The sequence below is a fragment of the Anolis carolinensis genome, chromosome 1 (assembly GCF_035594765.1).
Source record: "Anolis carolinensis isolate JA03-04 chromosome 1, rAnoCar3.1.pri, whole genome shotgun sequence".
Classification (NCBI taxonomy): Eukaryota; Metazoa; Chordata; class Lepidosauria; order Squamata; family Dactyloidae; genus Anolis; species Anolis carolinensis.
Genome location: NC_085841.1, coordinates 42,158,724 through 42,182,615, shown reverse-complemented (window position 1 = coordinate 42,182,615; position 23,892 = coordinate 42,158,724). Strand labels below are relative to the sequence as shown.

General features: G+C 38.9%; 1 protein-coding gene across 4 annotated transcripts in view; it reads left to right on the top strand.

Moving 5' to 3' along the window:
• Positions 1–23,892, top strand: part of togaram2 (TOG array regulator of axonemal microtubules 2) — a 137,286-nt gene that overhangs the window by 87,043 nt on the left and 26,351 nt on the right. For all 4 annotated transcript variants that reach the window (XM_062973213.1, XM_003216079.4, XM_062973198.1 and 1 more), the window contains 5 exons: positions 3,611–3,795; positions 7,475–7,631; positions 13,509–13,673; positions 15,777–15,915; positions 22,492–22,597. In XM_062973213.1, coding sequence (XP_062829283.1) covers positions 3,611–3,795; positions 7,475–7,631; positions 13,509–13,673; positions 15,777–15,915; positions 22,492–22,597 — 752 coding nt within the window. The remainder of the gene's footprint in view (positions 1–3,610; positions 3,796–7,474; positions 7,632–13,508; positions 13,674–15,776; positions 15,916–22,491; positions 22,598–23,892) is intronic.

The following is a 23,892-nucleotide window of genomic DNA, read 5'->3' as shown; positions in this document are numbered from 1 at the left end:
CTAGTGCTAATGAAATCTGCAGTCTAGCAACATCTGAGGACAAGGCATAATTTGCCTACACCAGTTTTTCTTGTGTATGTTTTTTTTAGCATGTTAGAAAAGTGTTTTGTGTCAAGTTTGGTCACTGATTGATCTAGCTTAGTGTTTTCTACACTGACTGACCATGGCTTTTCCAAGTTTCCAGCAGGATTTTTCCTAGCCCTACTTGGAATGGGTAGGGATTAAACCTCAGTCCCTTTGCATGCAAGGCATACCCTACTGTTATATGTTTTAGGCCTTAAACCTTGAGGGGAAATTTGAGGAAACTGCAAGCAGGCCTGCCATTTACAACTTCTTCCAAGTCTTATCACCTCCAAAGGGGTTCTTCCAGGAGAGAAGGTGGAGCTGACAGAAATCATTAATCCCAGGAACAAACACCTTCAAAAGGTGTGAACTGCTGGGAAGGACGGAAGGAACCAATTTATCGAGGGTGTCTGCAAAAGCAAATGATTCTCTACACAGGGAAACACATGATTTTAACTCCAGCAGATAGAATTGAAAGAGTCTCATGTGGAGCCATGTTCTGTCACAAAATCCAAGCTAGATTAAAAGAAAAGCTCTGTGAAAGCTTTGCACCACTCTCTTCCAGCATCCAGCTTTACCTTAAGAGAGCTCATGAATCACATGCAGAATCAACTGCCTCTGTCTGGTGTCCAGGCATCTAGTGCTTCTGAACGTCATTTCAGTAGCCACCAATACACCTGTCCTCCAACAACATGCTTTGTATCTTTTTAAACTGTTTCTTGGGGCAGAGATGAAAGTCACATCACTCAGAAGTTATGTGAGGAAGTACCTTCATTTGTTTCTACTGACAAATGTGTGCATCACCTTTGATTTATAGTGACTCTATTAATTCCATGGGCTTTTCCTAAGCAGGGAATACTCAAAGATAGTTTTGCCAGTTCCTTCTTCTGAAAGATTGCCTATGGCATCTGCTATTTGTTATTGATCTCCCATCCAAGAACTAACAAAGGCTGACCTTGCTTAGCTCCCAAGATTAGAAGGAATCTGGTGACTTTAGGATATTTAGGCCTACTAGCAAACCTGTTACACTACAGTTTTGATGCTGTTGGAGAAGAGAAGAAAAAGACCTCTTACTCTAGTTTTCATATATTTAATAATTTTATGAAAATCTATCAGATTGTCTCTTTATTTTACTTTTCTGAATTAACCTCTTCCTTCCGTTCCTTGCATATACCTCACAAGTGCTAGTCCTTTCTTATGGTGAATCTGCCCTGATTTTTTAATTCTCTTTTCTATACTTTTCCCAGCCATATTATTCTTCCTCTCTTGAGATGGGTGTTCATATTTTATGTAGTATTTCAAATATGTTTATGCCATCCCATTTATAGCAAATTTAGGTGGAAGGTCCAAAAGACATGGAGTAAACATGACTCCTCTGAGACACAAGAGAGGGAAAATATTGGGATGCTGCAGGCCTGTAGCTGGGTGGGGGGGGTGTAGGGGTTCAACCCCCCCCCCCCCAAATTTTTCAGGTTAAAAAAAAAACCTGGTTTACTCATGAATTTTAACTGGTTAACCAAATCCCCATGCTAAGTCTATGAGACGCAAAAAATTAAGAGTCCCTCCAGGCACTATCTCAAGCAGATATTGACAGGTCTGTAGCCGGGGGGGGGGGTGTTAGGAGTTCAACCCCCCCCTCCCCAAAATTTTCAAAACCCCTCCCGAATTTTTTTTCTGGCTACGTCCCTGTCAAGGACCCATTACTATTACCAAAATACAATCAAAGAAATAGATCAAGGTAGACCTATGGGATTTTCATTAGCCTTGAAATGTTGACCTAGTTAGAAAAGAGAGATACTGGGAATAGAAAGATAGGAAACTTATAAATGTAAGAAACTGTTTTTCAGAGTCATATCATTAGCCTAATACTGCTCTAATTGGCAGGATATCTCCAGAATTTCATTTTTATCATAGAATTGGAAGAGACCACAAGGGCCATACAAGCCAATCACCTTCCATGCAGAAACACCAAATCAAAGCACCCCTGATAGATGGCCATCCAGCCTCTGCTTAAAAAATTCCAGAGGAGGAGATTCCACCACGCACCATGGTAACATGTTCCACTGCTGAACAGCTAGCTCTTACCGCCTTATTAGTTATAACTCAAGATCCCTGGTGGTTTTTCATCCAGATATGATATGTCAACCTCAACCTTGTTTAGCTTCTACAAACAGACAAAATCAGGAGTGCCGAGGCTACTGGGAAAGTGAATTGGATCAAATGGACAGTTGTAGAAGGGTGTAGTTATCTGGCTGGAATCCTGAATGCTGAACAGAAACACTTCTGTGAACAGATGAGGACACACTGCACATTTTGTTGCAAGTCCCTGGGTGCTTCCAGACAGCGCCAAATCATAAATTTAATAGGTAGGACAAAAAAACCAGGGACCTGAGAGCAGACCTATTGGTCCCGGGATTTGCGCCTATGACGTCCAGATTTTGTGCTTTGCTCTGAGATTTAGAAGCGGCTTTAAAAAAAAGGTTTTAAAATGTGCTGATGAAAATATGTGCACTCAGAAAATACAGGATTTTTTAATGTTGGTTTGGTCCCAAGTTATAAATGTTAGTTCCTCATTGCTTCTATTATAAAAACCTGGCAAAAGTTGATTACAGGGCATAAACATTGTCGTGGCAAGAGGGACATCGCCATCCACCCATTTATCAAAGTTTGTAACACACAAACACTACCTCACTACCTCTGAGGATGCTTGCCATAGATGTGGGTGAAACATCAGAAGAGAATGCTTCTGGAACATGGCCATACAGCCCGGAAGACTCACAGCAACCCACTGCAGTAATATTTCTATTGACACTTTGCTTGTACAGGATGGAAGATAGAACATACCTGTGTATTTCACTTTTGTTTGTTTGGTTCTGTTCTGTCATCTACTGGTCTCACATAGTACGGGTGCATCCCATTCCAGAGGTCCTCTTTTATCTAGTTGCTAGGACTCTCAGTGTTGATCCTGTGATATTACGGGTAGAATTTATTGCCTGGTGGTATTTCATCAGATGCTGCATCCTGTTGGAGGATGCTGGAACCCATCAACTAGTTGACTGTGATTTTTTTCTGCTGTAGCCCACTTCTATATTGATTACCACCAATAAAGCTAATCTTATAATGGTGATGTGTTCCAGTTTCTAGTACTCAATGAAGTCTTCAGGAAACCTAGAATCGAAGCCAGTTCACATTCAGAAAACGTTTTCTTGTAAATTCCAATAACATTATGATATCACCCCCAAACTAGCTAATAGATGGTATTTCTTTACAAAAGTAGCACCCACATCAGCAAGATTAGCATCACCCTCACTGAATAGAAAATAGAAGCAGGAAATTCAGCTTTCAATTTGGCTTTCTCTACACAGACAGGATTCATTTACAGGGAGTGATTTAATCTGCTGGAGTATCTCCTTGGCACAAATTCTTGATCTGCATTAATATATTATGTAATTTCTTGGCTCACGTCCTCCTGGTTACACACTTTTTATTTCATACATTTCTTTGCTGTCTCTGATAACACATTGTTTATGTTTTATTGGCTCATCAGAAACTGAAACTTCAGAACTTGCTTCCAGAAATGACATGTCCACAGCACTGAAAGCTACTAGTTGTCCTCTTGAATCCTTACTGCCATTAACCACCTCCTCTCTCACTCTGGCCAAGGATGACAGAAGCCAGCTTTCAATTCCTCACCTTGTCAAGGATGATGAATGGAAGGAGAGCAATGGAAGGGTAGGTGATAAGTTGCTCCTTTCCACTTCCAGTGAATGTACCGTATTTTGGAATGGTGGTTGAAAGGCACCATTTGACCCTTCAGAGTACTTGCATCTACCACACTTATATGAAGTAATGAAAAACTCTCATAAGGACATCAGGTGTTGATGGTGGAAAATCAATACAATAAACAAAAAGCCTATCCCCCTATTAATTCATCAGAAACATCCCAAAATTGCAAGATCCCCCAAAACCACACTTCTCACAGCTGTAATTTAACTTACCAATGCCTGGGGGAAAAATAGACTTGCTAGGGCCTCCAATGTGATTCTATGGTACACTTCCTCCTGATTTTATGCTAGAAGTGCACTGGAGGACTTAGCAAATGTCCAGAGAGTATACTTTTCTAGGAATCTCTAGGTTCTGCATGTCAACTCTAAGGAATGCTGGGTTTATTTTAATTGGATTTTGAACCAATGATAACGGTGGTCCATCCAGGAATGTCATAATTATAGGCTATCACTCATGACCGAATATGTTTGTCTTCCCCCAGTAGATACGAGACTCTTACTGTACATTGGATTTGATTGGGATACTTGACATTTTAATTGGATAGCAAATGTAGTTCAATCAATCAATTAAGGCTTTGTAATGTCATCCTTTGACCCAAAATACTCCCAGAGTATCTTATGTAATATCACAAAAAGGAATAATGAACAATACAGCCTTTCTCAGGATTATAACAATCTCTTATCATGGCTGTGTCACTAATTATATAATGACTTCTATTCCCATCTAGCTGATTTCTTGGCTGGATTCTCAATGGTTCCATTGGTGCTACTGTTCCAGACATCTCACATTTTAGAGGCCCACGGCTGAAAGAACAATGTCCTACTTGCTTTCTCTTCTTTCCGCAGTCATTTCCCAAATCTCAATTTGTTGTTTGAGTAAATGATTTTTTAAATGCATGTAGTCAAGCAATTAGGGCCTCATTACACCGCTCCTGAATTGTTCTGTCTCAAATCTGCTCTAGCCATACTTGTGAGAGTGGCTAATGCTTCATGCTCCCTATCACACCCTTACCACATTTGCACTTGTTTTTCTCTGCATTAATAGCACCATTACTGGATCCTGGATCCCACCTTTTCCTTTAAGATTTCTCTTTTTAAAAAGACCTGTAACTGTAATAGTGCAATAATTCCATAATCTCATAATCTTCCCATACCCACATTACATTCACAAATGGATCATTTGCAGAAGAAAGTGCTATGAGAAATTCACACTCCAAATGGTTACAGAATTGCTTTGGGGAAAAAATGCTTCATAAATGGCCTACTTCCAGTATGAAAAAAAACCCACAGATTTTCAGTGACTCTTGAGAACAACAACATTATATGTTAAGGCTAAGGCAAAGGTGGGACTAATGCATCACTATGGTCTTGTAACGCCAAGGTGTGATAACACCCTTAGTCCCACCAAGCTGCAGAACTGAATATGGATTTAGACATAAAGATTTTTTTGCTGCTGTCTATGGACCAGCATATTTTATAGACTGTTAATCTAATTATTATTTTTTAAATGTTTGCATGCATTCTTAAAATAGCTCCTATAATGGGTCCTGTTTCCAAAATTGTTCCAGGGCCGCAACTACTTTAAGCTGCCTTTGCGTGGCCTCCAGAAGTGTCAGAACATCTATCATCCCCAGTTAGCTTGCCCTTCTACACTTCAGTTTTCATTTATACCTGTCAGAAGCCAAGCTATTTGAGATGTGTTAAGTGTGTGGCTTGTGAAAAAAAAAATCTGTTTCTTAGATTGAAGAAGCATAAGGCTCAGTAGTTTTAAAAAGGATTAGCCTGAAACTATATATCAATCAGTTATATAAATAATATAGGGCCTCGTGTCCTGCTTTTCTCTCTCTAATATTTCTTACAGTTTTCTATATCATCCTCCATTCCTGGGGCTAAGTTTTTTCAAACTAATATCAGCTTCCCTTGTTCGTTCTGTTTCAGTTGTCTCCAGCTCTGGGGGTCAGATTAGATGGGATACAGAAATCTATGATCACATCTCACAATCCCAGTTTTGTCCCTAAAAATAGCTTGGGGGGGGGGGGGATAGAGGGTGCAAGTGGGACAAATTGGAGTGGGTCTTTGTGAGGCATATGAAGAACATTTTCAAAATTTGTGCCAAGTTGATAGATAGATAGATAGATAGATAGATAGATAGACAGACAGACAGACAGACAGATCATATAGATTTCCATCCTCTGCAAAAAAATTTGCTTCTGGAATGAAAATGAAACAAGCAGCACATTTTTGGTCAATCTTCCCATAATTTGGGTAAAAAATGTCTCTCTGCAAGGCTAATACTTTTCCTTTGTGTAGCAGAACATAAACAGCAAGTTTAAAGAACTGGTGTAACAATCCACCCAGTTATTTCAATCTCAAAAGCCCATTCAACAAAGATTTAACCATGCAATTTGTGTAATGGATGCAATTTGCACACACAAAAAAAGTATTTCTCGGGATTTTCAAAATCTATCCTGAGACACTTTGCTAGGATTTTTTTTTAAAAGCATTCATTTGTGCATGAGAATGACAAATAAAGGATACACATGTGGTTGGTTGAGGAGAGAGGTGGCATCTTGTCTATCCCAGGACGCTCAAGCAAAAACAAATTATTGCAGCCTTTCCTAGCTTGTATGCTCTTTCCCATGAATAACTTTTGCCATCTTGGCCACACTGATGGTGCTTTCTTGACCATATATGTTTGGGTATTCATCTGTGAAGTGTTGACAGGCATGCTCAAACATATAATGTTGTTTCTATCTAGTAAAGGTAAAGGTTTCCCCTGACGTTAAGTCCAGTCGTGTCCGACTCTGGGGGCTGGTGCTTATCTCCATTTCTAAGTCAAAGAACCTTGAATGAATGAAGTTGAACCTCCTTCTGTTCTACTGTAAAATAAATGCTCTGAACCATGTAACATGAGTTGAAAAGCTTAAACTTTCCCCTTCAGTTCCTCTCCCAAATTACCTCCATCCTTGCAGGACATAAATGTTAGAGTAGCTCAGACTAAGTTCTTGATTATTAAGAAGTGCAGCTATTCTTTATTATTGTAAATAAACCTTTTGTGATTTTTAAGATTGGACTCTGCAAAAGGTTATGGGCCCAGAAATAAATACCATAAATGGACCAGATCCAATCAAATTTTGGAAGCCAAGTAGGATTAACTCCAGTTTTTAATACCATTTTTATTATTGTAAACACAAGTAGAATGATACAAATCTCAATAACAATTCTGCAAAGTTAAAAAGAACAAATAATGATTCATATTCCACTTTCATTTTCTCTCAATTTGATACGTCATATTTTCTTAGCTCCAGTTAGGGGACCACCATGTTATATTTAAGAGGAAGGAACTGTAAAAAGTACATTAAAGTTGAGCCACATGCTTCACATTAAACTACTATTGGTTGTTTAGTCATTTTTCACGGTATAAATAAAAATAATGCAATTAAAAGATTTAAAAATTATAACATGATTCATATTTGTGAAATATGTCCCTTGCTTTTGTAATAGATGAAGAATTATAGAAATGATTGATATCTCTTTGTATATGTTCATCATACTCTACAGGAATCATGTGTACATCTCTGACTACTTCTTTTCTTCCTACACTAATATATCCCTATTTTATCCAGATCCATGTAACGATCTCCAAATCAGCTCAGGAGAAGATGCGTCAAAAGCAGCTGAAAGAGATAGAGCTTTTGCGCAAAGAAAGAGAAAAGGAGAAAGAGAGAGAAAAGGAACGATCCTTGTTGTTCCAAGAACAACTACAGAAAATGGCTCACGAAGGTATATGAGTGCTTGGGAGTGTGAGATGTGGTTGACTTTAGAGATTTTGCTAGGGCATTCATTAAGGCATTTTTCAAAAAAAATAGAGATGATATTTTTGCATGATGCTTTGATTACTGCTATGGTGGAAGATGTTGTAATAAACTGTTTGAAAATTCAAAGGGAGTATGAGGAGATCCTCTAGGTCAGTGTTTCACAAACTGTATTTTGGACTTCAGCTCTCAGAAATCCCAGCCAGCTTACCAGCTGTTAAAAATTGTAGGCGCTGAAGTCCAAAACATCTGGAGGAGCAAAATTTGAGAAACTCTGCTCTAGGTCAATGAACCTAAGCATTTCCTCCGATAGCCTTGGTGCTGATTTTTTGGCTGTTTCCTTAAACAACGCAATCACATTTACGTACTGAAACTCCACCTCTCTTTCACAGTTACTGCTACATTCTCTTCTGTATTTGCCAATATTGAGCCTTAATACAGGTTGAGCATCCCTTATACAAAATACTTCAAAAACCAAAATTGCCCATGTGGGTGGCCGAGAGAAACTTTGGCTTGCTGATGGTTCAATGTACAGAAACCTTATTTCACCCCTGGTCCGAAACATTTCAGATAAGTGGTAATTAACTTGTACAGGTATTTTGCTTCAATCTACATTTGATTTATCATAGAATCATAGAATCATAGAATAGTAGAGTTGGAAGAGACCTCATGGGCCATCCAGTCCAACCCCCTGCCAAGAAGCAGGAAATCGCATTCAAAGCACCCCCGACAGATGGCCATCCAGCCTCTGCTTAAAAGCCTCCAAAGAAGGAGCCTCCACCACACTCTGGGGCAGAGTGTTCCACTGCCGAACAGCTCTCACAGTGAGGAAGTTCTTCCTGATGTTCAGGTGGAATCTCCTTTCCTGTAGTTTGAAGCCATTGTTCCGCGTCCTATTCTGCGGGGCAGCAGAAAACAAGCTTGCTCCCTCCTCCCTATGACTTCCTCTCACATATTTGTACATGGCTATCATGTCTCCTCTCAGCCTTCTCTTCTGCAGGCTAAACATGCCCAGCTCTTTAAGCCACTCCTCATAGGGCTTGTTCTCCAGACCCTTAATAATTTTAGTTGCCCTCCTCTGGACACTTTCCAGCTTGTCAACATCTCCCTTCAACTGCGGTGCCCAGTCTTCCTTATACAATTTGGATCTGGAAAATGTATTCTTTAATAAAAATTGGACATATTTGGATGGACCATCTCTGCAAAAACATTTTCACAATGTTTGTTTGTTTGTTTGTTTGTTTGATATCCTATCTTTATCCCAAAATGGGACTCAATTCAAGTTAAATCAATATGGATAAATCAGTATATGGCACAAAAGTTAAAATAGCATTAAGCCATTATGTAAGTAAAGGTAAAGGTTTTCCCTGACGTTAAGTCCAGTCATGTCTGACTCTGGGGGTTGGTGCTCATCTCCATTTCTAAGCCGAAGAGCCGGCGTTGTCCATAGACACCGCCAAGGTCATGTGGCCGGCATGACTGCATCGAGCGCCATTAGCTTCCCACTGGAGCGGTACCTATTGATCTACTCACATTGGCATGTTTTTGAACTGCTAGGTTGGCAGGAGCTGGAGCTAACAGCGGCCGCTCACGCCGCTCCCGGGGTTTGAACCTGGGACCTTTCGGTCTCCAACTCAGTGCTTTAACACACTTCACCACCGGGGCTCCTTAGCCATTATGTAATTCAATGTAATAATTACTTGTTAAAAAATTAAATTAAAAAATTAAAATGCATAAAATACATGAAACTGGATTTGTAGGGTTGTCTGTTCAAAAGAATCAGCCTGAACTGGCTGGGTTTTTTTTTTTTTGGAACTTTTTAAGTTGTGGATTTTTGGATGGCTGAGAGTTGGACTTTAGATGGCATTTGTAATTCCTATATGATTGTAGCCCCAGAACATTGCTGAATCCCATTTTATCAAGACTACATCTATTTCACTATAGCAACCCTATTTTCCAGTAAAGTGAATAGATGCTTTCCCCAGTAACAATTTTTCACTAACCTATGGCCAGGAGGGAATGTTTTGTACTTAGTCATACAGTCATATCAATTCCCCATTTGAAACTGCTGCACACACGCTTGAGGAATGATGCTTTCAGGGGAAGAAGAAGGTGTTAGAATAGGAATGCTTATTAAGAATGGAGGGAGGGGGTCGCGAAGGGCAGCGCAGCCCAAGTGATCTGATTGCAACTGACGTGCAATGATTGTGCCGCAGGAGAAACCCCAAGAAGGTTTGCTGCAACAGCAACAGAGGAAGATGCAAGTCAGCACTCTGCCGGAACAAGGCAGTGGTGCAAGGTCACATACTTTCTTGCTTTAATACTAGTGGGAAAAGGGGAGATGTCAGTTTTTAAACTGTACATATACTGTAGGCCTTTTTTTTAAAAAAACCCATATAATTTGGACTGCTTCTTTTTTCACAATGTGGTCACATGACCTTTGTGCTTGGATGAATCCCATAGGAACAAGAGTAACATTAGGTGGATTAAATTTGTAACATTAGCTGGATTAAATGATTTATACAAAGCAGGGGTGGGAATCATGTAGCCCCTCGAGAGGTTGTTGGTTTGCATTTCCCAGCATTTCTCATCATTAGCTATGCTGGCTAGCACTGATGGGAGTTGCAGTCTAGAGAGCTGTGTGTTTCTCCTCCGAATCTAAAACTAAAACTTGAATCTTTTCTTCTCTTATATAATTTTAATCATTTTTGACTGATGAAGAAGGCAGTAAAGTTTCAAAAGCTTGTGTGATTTTTTTGTATGGCTGATTAAGGTATTGTGGATTTTGTTGTACGGTATGGTCCCCTATATCCATGGGAACAAAATATGTAGTTTCATTTATCCATGTTCAACAAAACATGGACCCTCTACGCATTTTCTAAGATTTCCAGTTCGACCTGATGGTATTCCCAAGTCAGACATCGGGACTCAGGGTCCATGGTCTTGTTACATCTCAAACAAGAGTCCATGCTCTTGTTACATCTTGAATAGACTACTGCAACATGTGGGATTGCCTTTGAAGACTGTTTGGAAGCTTCAAATGGTCCAATGGGCAGCAGCCAGTTTTCTCACCAGAGCGGCGTATGGGGAATATATACCCCTCCTCCCCGTTATGTCAGCTCCACTGGTTGCCAGTCTGTTACCGAGCACACTTCAAAGTGCTGGCTTTAGCCTATAAAACCCTAAACTAGTGCTTCTCAACCTATGGGTCCCCAGATGTTTTGGCTTACAACTCCCAGAAATCCCAACCAGTTTACCAGCTGTTAGAATTTCTAGGAGTTGAAGGCCAAAACATCTGGGGACTCACAGGTTGAGAACCTCTGCACTAAGCGGTTCCGGCTCAGCTTACCTATCCAAACATTTCTCCCTCTGTGAACCATCACGGAAGTTAAAATCTTTTGGGGAGGTCCTGCTCTTGGACCCACCTCTTTCGCAAGTGCGGTTGGTGGGGATGAGAGACAGAGAATTCTCAGTGGTGGCCCCTTGCCTCTGGAACTCTATCCTCAGTGAGATTAAATCAGTGCCAACCCTCTTGGCCTTCAGAAAGAAAACAAAGACATAGCTATGTGTCCTAGCTTTTGGCCAGTAAAGTAATGCAGTGCAAGAAATAAATAGGGAATATGTGCAATTGACAATTGGAATGGCCCTGGTCTATGATAATGGATCTCACCGCCAGGCATGAGAAAAATGGTATATAAATCCAGTAAATAATAAATAAACAAATAAATCATTCATTTCAATAGAGCTCACTGTTATCCAGTTGAAATCTGGGAATGCAGAAGTTGTAGTCTGTTTTTCTGTATGACCAATATGGATATCCATGAATATATAGCTTGGGTTTATTATCTCGATGGATTGGGATCCCAAGCCAGATGTTTGGAAGATTCTGGTAGTTTTAACTCATAAAAGCAACAAATCCTAGCTCTGAAATCAATCAAAACATTTTGGATGGATAAACCAGACTGCTCTGGATTAATAAGGGAACTGTTTTTGTAATATTTTTGTACTTTCCGAAATGGAAAGGATGAATAGGGGGTATCTTCAAAGAGACTTTTTCCTTTAATAATCACACAGACCTCTTCAAAGATTAGGCCTGCTGCGATGCGTGCATGCATAATCTAAAAGAACACTAGATTTTCCTCTTTCAGAGCTATTGTTTTTATTCATATGCAAATATAATCAGATTTAATCAACTGCTGAATCAATGAATGAATGCAGATACTATTAATTTGTCCTGACTTCTGTTAATCAGGTTCACACTACTGAGATTTGGGCCTTATCAAACTAATTCTTTATGCTGTGTTATTCTGTTTGAAATTTGCTCTGGTCAGTTTTCATGGGGGTAGCTGATAGTTGACACTTTGTATTACATTTGCACTTTCAGAGCATAATTTGCACATTTTAAAAATCTGTTTTAATGACATTATCACCAGCTCTAATATTTTGGTTTATTTTAAAAAAATCCACCCATAATAGCACTATGACACTATGATGCCAGGATGCACTATGACACTATGGTGATAGACTACGATGGTCATTCATGAGTTATTTCCAGTGTGCAAAAACAACAATCACAATGCCTGGAGGGCAATGGCATCATTCAATAATACAGAGACAAAGACAAAGACAAAGACAAAGCAAATGTATTGCTTTTTTCATGGCAGGAGCAACTTGAGAAACTGCAAGTCACTTCTGGTGTGAGAGAATTGGCTGTCTGCAAGGACTTTGCCCACGGGTTGCCCAGATGTTTGATGTTTTTATCATCCTTGTGGGAGGTTTCTCTCACTCACCCACTCTCCCTGGATTTGAACTGCCAACCTGTCAGTCAGCACTCCTACCGGCACAAGGGTTTAACACATTGTACCACCAGGGGTTCCAATGTATTGCTATGATGGTATAACAGCATTGTGTGATAACACCAAAAAATATTGTCTGGACAATGTTTCCAAATGTAAATTTGGAAGGAAGTCCTCCTCCTACTCTTCTTCTTTTCTATCGTCTTGTTCTTCTTGTTCTTGGTCTTCTTTGCTTTCCTCCTCCTCCTCCTCCTCCTCCTCCTCCTCCTCCTCCTCCTCCTCCTCCTCCTCCTCCTCCTCCTCCTCCTCCTCCTCTTCTTCAATGCAGGTTGAGTATCCCTTATCTGAATTGCTTGGGACCTGGAGTGTTTTGGGTTTCAGATTCTTATCCAAGTTTTACAGTGCCTTGTTTGTATATACATAAATAATGAAATATCTTGGAGATAAAACCTAGTTCTAAAAAATGTTTTTTTGTGTGTTTCATATACACCTTATACACATTTCTTGGTGGTACAGTAGAGTCTCACTTATCCAAGCCTCGCTTATCCAAGCTTCTGGATTATCCAAGCCATTTTTGTAGTCAACGCTTTCAATATATCGTGATATTTTGGTGCTAAATTAGTAAATACAGTAATTACAACATAACATTACTGCGTATTGAACTACTTTTTCTGTCCAATTTGTTGTATAACATGATGTTTTGGTGCTTAATTTGTAAAATCATAACCTAATTTGATGTTTAATAGGCTTTTCCTTAATCCCTCCTTATTATCCAAGATATTCGCTTATCCAAGCTTCTGCCGGCCCATTTAGCTTGGATAAGTGAGACTCTACTGTAATTTTATTTTGTACATGTAACAAAGTTGTGTACATTGAACCATTTTCTCAGCCACGTGTGGACAACATTACTGAAGACATGTGGGTTGTTTGTAACACTGTCTGCCCAGAAGGCAGTTTATCCTAGGAATGGTCATGGAACCAATCCCTGATTTTCTTTCAGGCATTTGTTCCTTCACCTTTAACCAACCTCCCTTACTTACTTTCTACAGATTCTACTCCTCCTAACAGCAATGGACATATCTCTGTTGCAATCAGCCTGAGCAAACCCTACAGACTTCCCATTGGAACAACCTTAAAGAAACGAGTGAACCGACCCTCTCTCCCCAGCATCCCTGTTATCAACCGTGACAGTAGCTTCTCGCGGCATGCTTCAGGTAAGACATAGAAAGAATGGTAAATCATAGCACACATTGTAGGAATATTTATGAAAGAGGATTCTTTCTTCATATCTTTTAATATCAAATGGGGTCAAATTAGACAATATATTTAACATGTTTTTCTGTTTTGTTTTGCAAATGCATTCTTTAGAGTGCAAAACCTATCTCAGTCATAGCCAAGGATTTTCCCCAGTTATGTATCTTGCATTTTCTGTATTATCTTTTGTGATATCGAAGTATTTCATGGACAGAATCACCGGGTTGTTGTGCATTTTCCGGGCTGTATGGCCATGTTCCAGAAGCATTTTCTCCTGATGTTTCACCCACATCTGTGGCAGGCACCCTTAGAGGTTGCGAGGTATCACAACCTCTGAGAATGCCGGCCATAGATGTGGGTGAAATATCAGGAGAGAATGGTTCTGGAACATGGCCATACAGTCCAGAAAATGCACAACAATCCTTTGTGATAGTGCACTGGAAATTCAGTTATCTTCAAGTCTCTGAGTAGTCTTTGCCTAAGAAAATTCTGTGAAATTCCTGGTGTTACCATACATTTATAGGAAACTTGAAGACATGCACATACACATACCACTTTTATACTACAAATAATTGTAACTCTCTCCCTCCCTCCCCTTCACGTTCTAGCAAATACACAGTCCTTCTAATCTGTTCCATTAAAATTCGGCAGCATAATAGCACATGTCCAGCTAGGCTAAACTAGTGTAGAACTATTGAATTAACAGTTACATACCTATTGACTCACTAAGACAGCACATTTTATAGGAGCCACAGTGTCACAATGGCTTAAACCATTTGCTGTTTGCTAGGGATGACTGTTAATTGACAGTCACTATAGGGAGATGTGACTAGTAGTAGCTGTTTTCTATCTGTCCTATTCCTCATTTTCTCTCAAATTACCTTAAGATCAAGATATAACTGTAATATATTTCCCTTTTGAGATTCTGAGTTTCCCCCAGTGCTATTTTACATGTCTAGGGCACACACACACACATAGTGCATGGCTCAACCTTTCAGTGTCACCAGAATGTAAGGTGGTTTTTTTTTTTTTTTGGTAACCTCACATTCCTGCAATTGCATCCACTTGTCTCCAGATTAGATTACAAGCAAAACAGGCAATAAGAGTGATTTGGTATTAATGAAGTTCACTTCATCCTAAAGAATTTTTTTTAAAAAGGATGTGTTAGGCAGCAGTGAGTCGAACTACATCACACTACTTCACATCATGCATCAGAGTCTAACATTAAAGGAAATGTTGTTATCTGAGAACTATACACACAAACGAACGATTGTCAAAAAGTTGCTGTATATTTGATTGAAGAAAATAATGATGGAGCACCGCTCTCAAAAAAGTCTTCAAAAGTAAAGTACAAATAAAGTCCCAATTCTCTACAGGGGTCCCGGGTATTTTTGACCCTGTTTCAGGGGAAAACCCCTTCTTCAGGAGTTGTTAAACTCAGCAACAATGAATTTATAGTGCTAAATGCTTTCACTGAGTGACTCTGCTTGTGGTGATTTCAACTTCTCTCAATAAGATTTCCACAGGGATATTATCAATCACACTACCAAGTCTTGCCTTGGCAATCAGAGTTACAAACTAAACCCATGCTTATTTATCAATGATCAGTCACAAAATGAGTCACGCTAGGCATTAAAAATATTAAAATTCATTAAAAGACTATCTTGTATGCAGAGCTTAAAACAGCTCCTATGACATTAAATGCATACCACTGGTAATTTTTGGCAGCACAAACATGTTTTGAACTTCCAAGGAATGAAAGAATCATCCTGGCCTCCTTTGGGAGAAAGAACCAAAGTCCGAGAGTAGCAACCAAGAAGCTCCATTCCCTTGTTCCCGTCAAATGACTCTGAGAAGGTGGTGGAACAGAGAGAAAGGCCTCTCCAGACAATCTTAAGAGCTCTAATAGGCTCATAAAATGAGATACGGTCTATACACCCGCAGCGGAGAGCGTAGAATTTAAAGTGTTCCTTTTGGGAAATTTATTTCAGCCTTGGGCATAGTTTCCAGACTATCAGCATCCTTGCACTTCTGCTGTTGGATCTTTATTTATTTATCTGCAGCTAACTCCTTGCCAGCGAATCTCCTGGATTCTCCAGAATGGGAGGACCTTGTAAACAGCAATATCTTCGAAATAAGACCTTTGTCACACCCAGAACAGGGGCTGGTGGATGCCCTGAAGTGGCTAAATAGCAATGATTGGTAAGGAAAAAGAAACGGATTTAATTTATATATCACCTTCATTTTGCTCCTCAGCATCATGTCCCAATGCATCCTTGAGACGTTTACATAGTTTTATGTCCTTGTCCACTTTCAAGCCAAAAGCTGCTATGTGTTTTGCCTATTCTTTGTGCTCCTCTTCTCAATATATAGTTCATTTGAAAATGTATAGGCTTCTGTTCTAACATACACATTGCTATAGAAGTTCATTCCACTGACACAGAAGCACAAAATAGCATTCCTTGAACCTTTCGCCTTGCCACCTGTCCCCAAACATAAAACCTAACCCATAAATAGCAATAGCAAATTCCCAGATTAGTTTAGTATTTACACCTTATTTTATTTTATTTTTTGGGTTAATTTAATATTTAATGTTTATTTTACTTAAGTGATATTTGCCTTTACTGTTCTAATGTATGCAAAATCATACCACGTATTTCTGACATTAATATTGAAATCTGAAATACATACAGAAAGGCGGGGTATAAATAGGGTAAATAAATAAATAAATAATACAGTTCCATAAACCCCATATAAACACATGCCTCTAGAGCTTGGTAATCACACTACTCAAAAACGGTGGTCCGAGTACCAGTGTCAGTGGCAATTTGTGGCAAATTTCCAGGAAAGACAGACACAGTTGTAGCCAACAGGCAAAAATACGGGGATAAACAGCTGATCTGTCGCTGCTTTATAAAACTGATAATTCTTCCTCCTACAACTTGAAAACATCCCCCCTTTTATACAGCCCCACTATTAGAAGTCTGCAGACCCATCAAAAGCTGTTTTTAGTAGGATAGGCAAAATGTCCTATCCTAAAAGATAATTTTAAAACTTTCATATGTCTTCTTCCTCCATTATTCTGTCTTTTTGTGTATAATTTTGTTGACAGTTCAACAAATATAACAAGCAACTTCAAATCAATACACAAAAAGATTCCATTATAACCTAGCAGTCAGGACTATTTCAGAGAAGGGATTTCTCCAAAAGTTCTTCATTTATTCTGGAAGTTGAGGTGACAAATGAAGTCTATCCACAGAGTTAAAAAGGAGGTTACAAAGTCATTTGTGCTGTTTCTTCTTCTTATTTTTGACAGGTTTTTGATAGGATTCTCTGCCAAGGCAGTTTTGGCATATATTGCATGCATATACATCCTTTGATATTATGCCTTCTAAATGTTTTCCAGTATTTTCCAGCCTTGCAGGTTCTAATAATAGAAATTCATTACTTATGCAAAAGCATTTCATTTTTGCCTCGAAAAGCCAGCAATACTGCAAGTGTATCACTTTTCTGCCTCTGACCAGTAGGGCTCTTAATGAGATTGACCAGTTTATCTCAAAATTGTCTAACCTTTGGAAAACACAGTCACTTACAAATAAATGTTCCTTCAAAAATTCACACAATTTCTCTAACATATTGAAGATGATGGTTCATTGGTAGGCTTTCTTTCTGCCTGGCCATTTATAGTTCTTTTTTTTTTTTAAAATCATTTTGTTTTGCTGAAAGTGGTGTTAATGCCTACCTTTTATTCCACCTAGCATCCTATATTTTCATCTTTAAATGTTCTCCGCAAATTGTCTTCCTTTCGAGTGATTCTCTTTATTGTATGTCTATTACCTATTGATATAGTTTGAAATCTGTTCCTTCAGTGACCTCATTTTCATTAACACATGTTTTCAAAAAAATGGGTGAAGTCTTGAAAGGAAATCGGATTCCCCCCCTCCCCTCCTATTATAACGGTGCTACAAATAAAGAATGCATGTATTACATTTGCATTTTGAAATTTGGGGCAATACAAGGATAGAATCTTACTGAAGTTTTAAAACCATTTGAATTGCTTTCTGACTAAACTCAAACCTGTACCCATTCATGGCTGTTAAAGCGACTTCTTTCTTTTAGGCTATTTAGAGCTTGGCACATTGGTTTGAGTGTTGGACCATAACTCTAGAGGCCAAGATTTGAATCCCTGCCAAGCCATGGAAACCCATTTGGTGATCTTGGGCAAGATATACTCTCTCAGCCTCAGAGGGAGGTGAAGGCAAAACCCTTCTGAACAAATCTTGCCAAGAAAATATAATGACAGGTTTGCCTTAAGGATTCCATAAATCAGAAATGACTTGAAGATACCCTACAACAAGAACTATGTATTTCAATACCCTAAAGACACCAGATCCCATCTGATCATAGAAGCTAACCATTTAGAATTGCATGGGAGATGGTCAACGAATACCAGATGTTGTATGCCAGTGGTTCTCAACCTGAGGTCCCCAGATGTTTTTGGCCTACAATTCTCAGAAATCCCAGCCAGTTTACCAGCTGTTAGGATTTCTGGGAGTTGAAGGCCTAAAATATCTGCTGGACCCCAGGTTGAGAACTACTGCTGTAGGCTATATTTCAGAGAAAGCAATGGGTAAATTGAGTATTTCTTGCCTAAGAAATGCTATGATATTCATGGGGTCACCATAAGTGTATTGGTGACTTGAAGGCACATACAATTACTAGTGCATGACTAGTTTTAGAAGGAATGCTTTCTAAATGTGACAAACATGTCTATTTCATTTCAGTGGAGTTCAAGTATGACTAAATTCCTTTGGATTGAAATATGTTGTCACAGACCAAACCTCTCGTTACCTATTTTTTCCTGTCTCTTATTTATCTTTCACTCTGCTCCCATGTTTGTCAGATATGCATTTCACTTTTTAAAAAGCTACCTTTGAGAACGTCTGGTCCTATTTATGCCATGTGTTAATGGTAACACTGGAGGAGAGGTTGCATAGAACTGAACATACTTTCCTGCCAATCTCAATTTTATGTTTCAGATTTTAAGTAAAAGGTGACTGAAGCTGTAAGTAGGAAAACTCACAAAGAAACAAATCAAGCAAAGGGCAACACATAGGCAAATTTAAAAAGCCTCTGGGGAAGCTTAAAGATGTTTTTCATAGTCTCCTTAATTAACTACTTCTGTTAATTAGATTAGATTAATTAGGTGCAAGCTTATCTTCAGCTGGTAGACTGACACACATGTACAGCAATAATAAGGGGAGAAACCAAAGACAGACAAATATTAGCCATAGGACTCGGAAATGCTCGTTAACCATCATTAAACAATTGTTTAATTTCAACTACAGTAGAGTCTCACTTATCCAACACTCACTTACCCAACATTCTGGATTATCCAACACATTTTTGTAGTCAATGTTTTCAATACATTGTGATATTTTGGGGCTAAATTCATAAATACAGTAATTACTACGTAGCATTACTGGATATTGAACTACTTTTTCTGTCAAATTTGTTGTATAACATGATGTTTTGGTGCTTAATTTGTAAAATCATAACCTAATTTGATGTTTAATAGACTTTTCCTTAATCCCTCCTTATTATCCAACATATTCGCTTATCCAAAGTTCTGTTGGCCCGTTTATGTTGAATAAGTGAGACTCTACTCTACTTTGTAGATCAGCTGCTTTTTTCTTTCTTCAAGTTGTCCATTAGTCTTGTGCCCCTCCCATTTGGTCACCAAGTATTGTTTTTTGTGAATGAAAGAAAAATAACAGGTGTTTCAATGATCCTCCCAAATGACAGCCAAGTATCTCACGTAGCATGCATGTAAGATCAGGCCACCCCTAAAACCTGTACCTCATATCAAGGCATATAGTGATTTTGGCTTTGGATGCAATCTAAATGAATCAATAAATACATATTTCTTGTAAGCACTCTCTTTTTCTCCCTGGAATTGAAGATAGAACAATAACAAATTAAAGAAGTGACAGTTTGCTTCCCTTTCATAACACCCACCATCTGCTGTTTGAGTGGATGACTCATTTTAGTTTATGGTATGGCTAACATTGCACTGTAGCTATATCTGCCCATTTGACAGTTGAGGCATGTTATTTTTCCTGAAGTTTTGGGTTACTGTGTGTGCATGTTTGAAAAAAATAATTTGGCCATTGCTATATTTATTTGCAATTTATTGTAATTTGACTTTGGTGTTTGCTGTTCTGGGAATCTAGGCCCAGGCTCCAAAACTCTTTTCCAGATTAACCTGACCGGTGTCTTCTTAGTTTCCCTTCTTTGTTTTTATTTGAGCAGGTCTTTCTTTTTAATGCTCATCTGCCATCCAATTAGGGGAGTTTAACTGCATGGATGCTGTTGTATCTTTTTAAATGAAGTGCATTAGAGAGGAGAGAGGCTGTAGAGCAGGGGTCCCCAAACTGAGGCCCGGGGGCCGGATGCGGCCCTCCAAGGTCATTTACCTGCCCCCCACCCTCAGTTTTATAATATAATATTTTTATATCATTTTAAATAATATAATATATTGTATATACATATAATATTGATAATAATATTATAATGTTATACAATATAATACTAATAATACCATATAATAATATTAATTATATGATATATATTACATATGATATTACAGTATAGTGGTATAGTTCAATATATATAATGCTAATATTGTGCTATGCTAATAATATAATATATTGTATGTACATACAGCTGCTCTGAGTCCCTTTCGGGGTGAGAAGGGTGGGATATAAATGTAATAAATAAATGTAGTAAATGAATAAATAAATAATTTTAGACTTAGGCTTGCCCAAAGTCTGAAATGACTTGAAGGCACACAATAACAACAATCCTAATTAATTTGACTATCTCATTGGCCAGAAGCAGGCCCACACTTCCCATTGAAATCCTGATAGGTTTATGTTGGTTACAATTGTTTTCATTGTTGTTGTTGTTTTGCACTACAAATAAGACATGTGCAGTGTGCATAGGAATTTGTTCATTTTTTCTCCTCCAAATGATAGTTCGGCCCCTCCACAGTTTGAAGGATTGTGAACCGGCCCTCTTCCTTAAAAGTTTGAGGACCCCTGCTGTAGAGAGACATGAGGCTGGAGACAGATGCAAGGATCTGTGAAATGGAGGAAATAGATTTGCACTATGAGTGTTATGATTGGATTCGTACCATTTCCCAATTAAACAGGTTTGATCTACACGGTCAAATACTTCAGTTTGAACTGCATTTTATGGCCAGTGTCGGCTCATATGCCACTTCATCATATGGGCCGATTTGCCTGTTGTATGGAGGAGCCCATTAGATAACACACAGCCTCTTTAGGCTGAGCTCCAAGCTGAAGGAGGAGAGGAAGTGGCACATGCCGCCACAGTGGCAACACAAGATCCTTCCTGTGTTGTCTTCTCAGCAATGGGGGGAAGCTGGGAGTCAACATTCCCCCCCGTGGGATGAGGGGTAAGCCAATTCGTGCAATATGGGGCATGGAGCAATGTCATCACCACACCTCCTGCTGGGGGCCCATGGATTTGCCGCAACGCAGGGCGAATCCATGGGCCTTAATGATGAGGTCGACAATGCAGTTCAGTGTGCCATCAGGATGCAGCAATGGGATGTGGGAGAAGGCATTGCCTCCTCATAAGAATTTGGCTCTTTAGATCAAATTTCTTTCTGTCCCCAAATGTCTATCATTAAAAAAGAGTAAGGCATCTATAATCTTATATTTCTTATGTTCAAATTATCTTGATAGTTATAGCTGCTTCTTTTATTTGCATACTTAAACCATCCAAATACTTTGAGCCCAAATATGTTTGATCCCACCATGTTTTTATGTCTGCATAAATAAGATACTGTTTCTGATTGTCAGTTTTGTTTCTGCATCATGGGGTGGAGTAAATATTCACCAAATTTTGGTATACCCTTGGGATGGTTTACCCAACTTCAAGTGATGTACAAAGAAAAACACTGAAGGAATTTGGGAAGCACTCCAATTACTTTTCATTCATCCAGAATTTTGTAGCACAAAGAATTGTATGGCAGAACTGTATTTCTAAATTTGGGTATGTTTTAATTGTTGCAATGCTAAAATTTCATTAAGGAGCAGAATTCTTATTTGGAAGTCATTGCTCACATTTTGCCCCCTTTCCTCTTTCTCACATCAGGATGACATGCTAAATATATTTGCTTTGGTCAGTCTGCTTTGCCTGACACATGCCACATTTCTGAAAGTTATCAAATCAGGAATTTGTAACCGGTGTCAATTTTTGTCACCAACTCACCAACAGATGGTGCTGTTAATTCAGTAAGGCCAAGTCAAGGAGACTTTATGGCAATAGCATTTTAAAAAATCCAAGATTTGTTTCTGAGCCTCACTGGAGAGAGGCTGCTATACAGGTCTCAGCCCTTTCCAAGGATGGAGTTTATCATGTGGAACTAGTAAATCAATCACACTCGTTTATTCCACTTAATTCACGGGAGACTCTGTCAGGCACAGAGGCTGGTGGTGAAAGGTATTTTTCCCCATAGTCGTTTTAAAACCATAGTGTGTGTGTGTTTCTGCTAAATGCAGCAGCATCTTTGCTTTTCTGTATTCCCAATGTGTGACTTCTATGGCACATCTCATTTTCAGACACTCTTGCTGTTGTGAAAAGTCCTGTTTTTGCAAAATGCCAGGTGAGACCAACCATTTCTCTACTTTTCTCTCTTTCTATTTTTACCCGCCCCCTCCCCCCTTCACCCTGATAATTGCTTCTCAGGCATTTGAAGGAGAAAGGACTCTTCAGTATCCGATGCCTGGCTGCTTGCCATTCAGAAGTTCTCCAGTGTAGGCTTCATGATGTTTCCTTGGCAGCCACGAAAGAGGTGGGAAACGTGTATTTAACATATGTCCATTCTGTCTTCTCTTGTGGGTTACCTGATGTGTTCCAATCTGTTTCTGTTTAGTCGACGTGTCTCTGAACAGCTTTGATACTTGTTTGCACCTATAAATCTGACCTATACGCACTGAGAAGAATATGTAATTAATAAACTGTATGCAGTCAGCAAAGGAGGGTGAAAAAGCCAACATTTTGAATGGACGAAGTTGTATAAATTACATGTACTGATACACATTATTTAATTCTGCCTGTTTCTGAAAGCTGTGGTGTCTGGGTATTTTTACCCTCTTCTGGCAAGGAGATTAGTAATGGGGCAAAAATAAATAAATAAAGGAGAGAAATAGAGGGAATAGTATATAGAATAATGCATAGTAAGTGAAAGCTGCAGTTGTCCTAGTTTTCCTGACTTTTGGAAGATTTGTCCCATACTTGGAGACTTCAACCGAAATCTTATTGGGTTGACTTATTGAATCAATTGTTGAATGGTGAGTGATCATGTACATAAATCACGATTATTCAGTGGGTCTACTTTGTAATTAAATCCCATTATAAGTAAATCTAATTGATTCAATGGATCTAACAATAGAATGCCGGTCCTTTTTGGATGATTAATAGTTGCTAAGGGTGAGAATTCACATAAAACAAATGTTCACCAGGCTGGTTGCCCAGCCTGGAGGTCAGAAACTACATTCTGTACTTTTCAATCTGCCAATATCCCTAAGATCTGTATAGTATTTTGGATTGAGAAAACCCAGTTACAGTCCCACGTTCCTGGACAGCCCGTATCAGACTCTGTGAGCTCAGCAGCTTTTGGATTCCAAGGAGATTGTTCACCCATGGTTGCTCTGAGCAGCTTTGCTCTTTATTTGACCACTTAATGGAGAGCTTTTATTGCTCTCATTTTAAACCTCTCTAATAAAAAGCGAGAGGTAAAAGAAGCCACAGGGACCATCTCTTCACTTGCTCATTGTTTGAGCAGCTGATCAGGCTGTTAGCACTAACCAAGTTGGCAAAGTCATTAAGCCTTCTGTTATCCAGGGCAAATAATGGCTGGTCATTTGTCTATAATCTGTGGTTTCCAAATTTTCCCTCTAAAATGATCTTAGAGGCAGACTCAGTCTCCAGGTTGTGGAGAGGGTTAGAACACATTCAAACTTCAGTCATCTGAATGTGGAATTAAAATACTTTTCCTTTTCTTACTTTCAAACATAAACATGTTTTAGGAAAAAAAAATCTCTACTATGAATCTCCTTTGCACAGACATAAAGTTCTAGATATGTA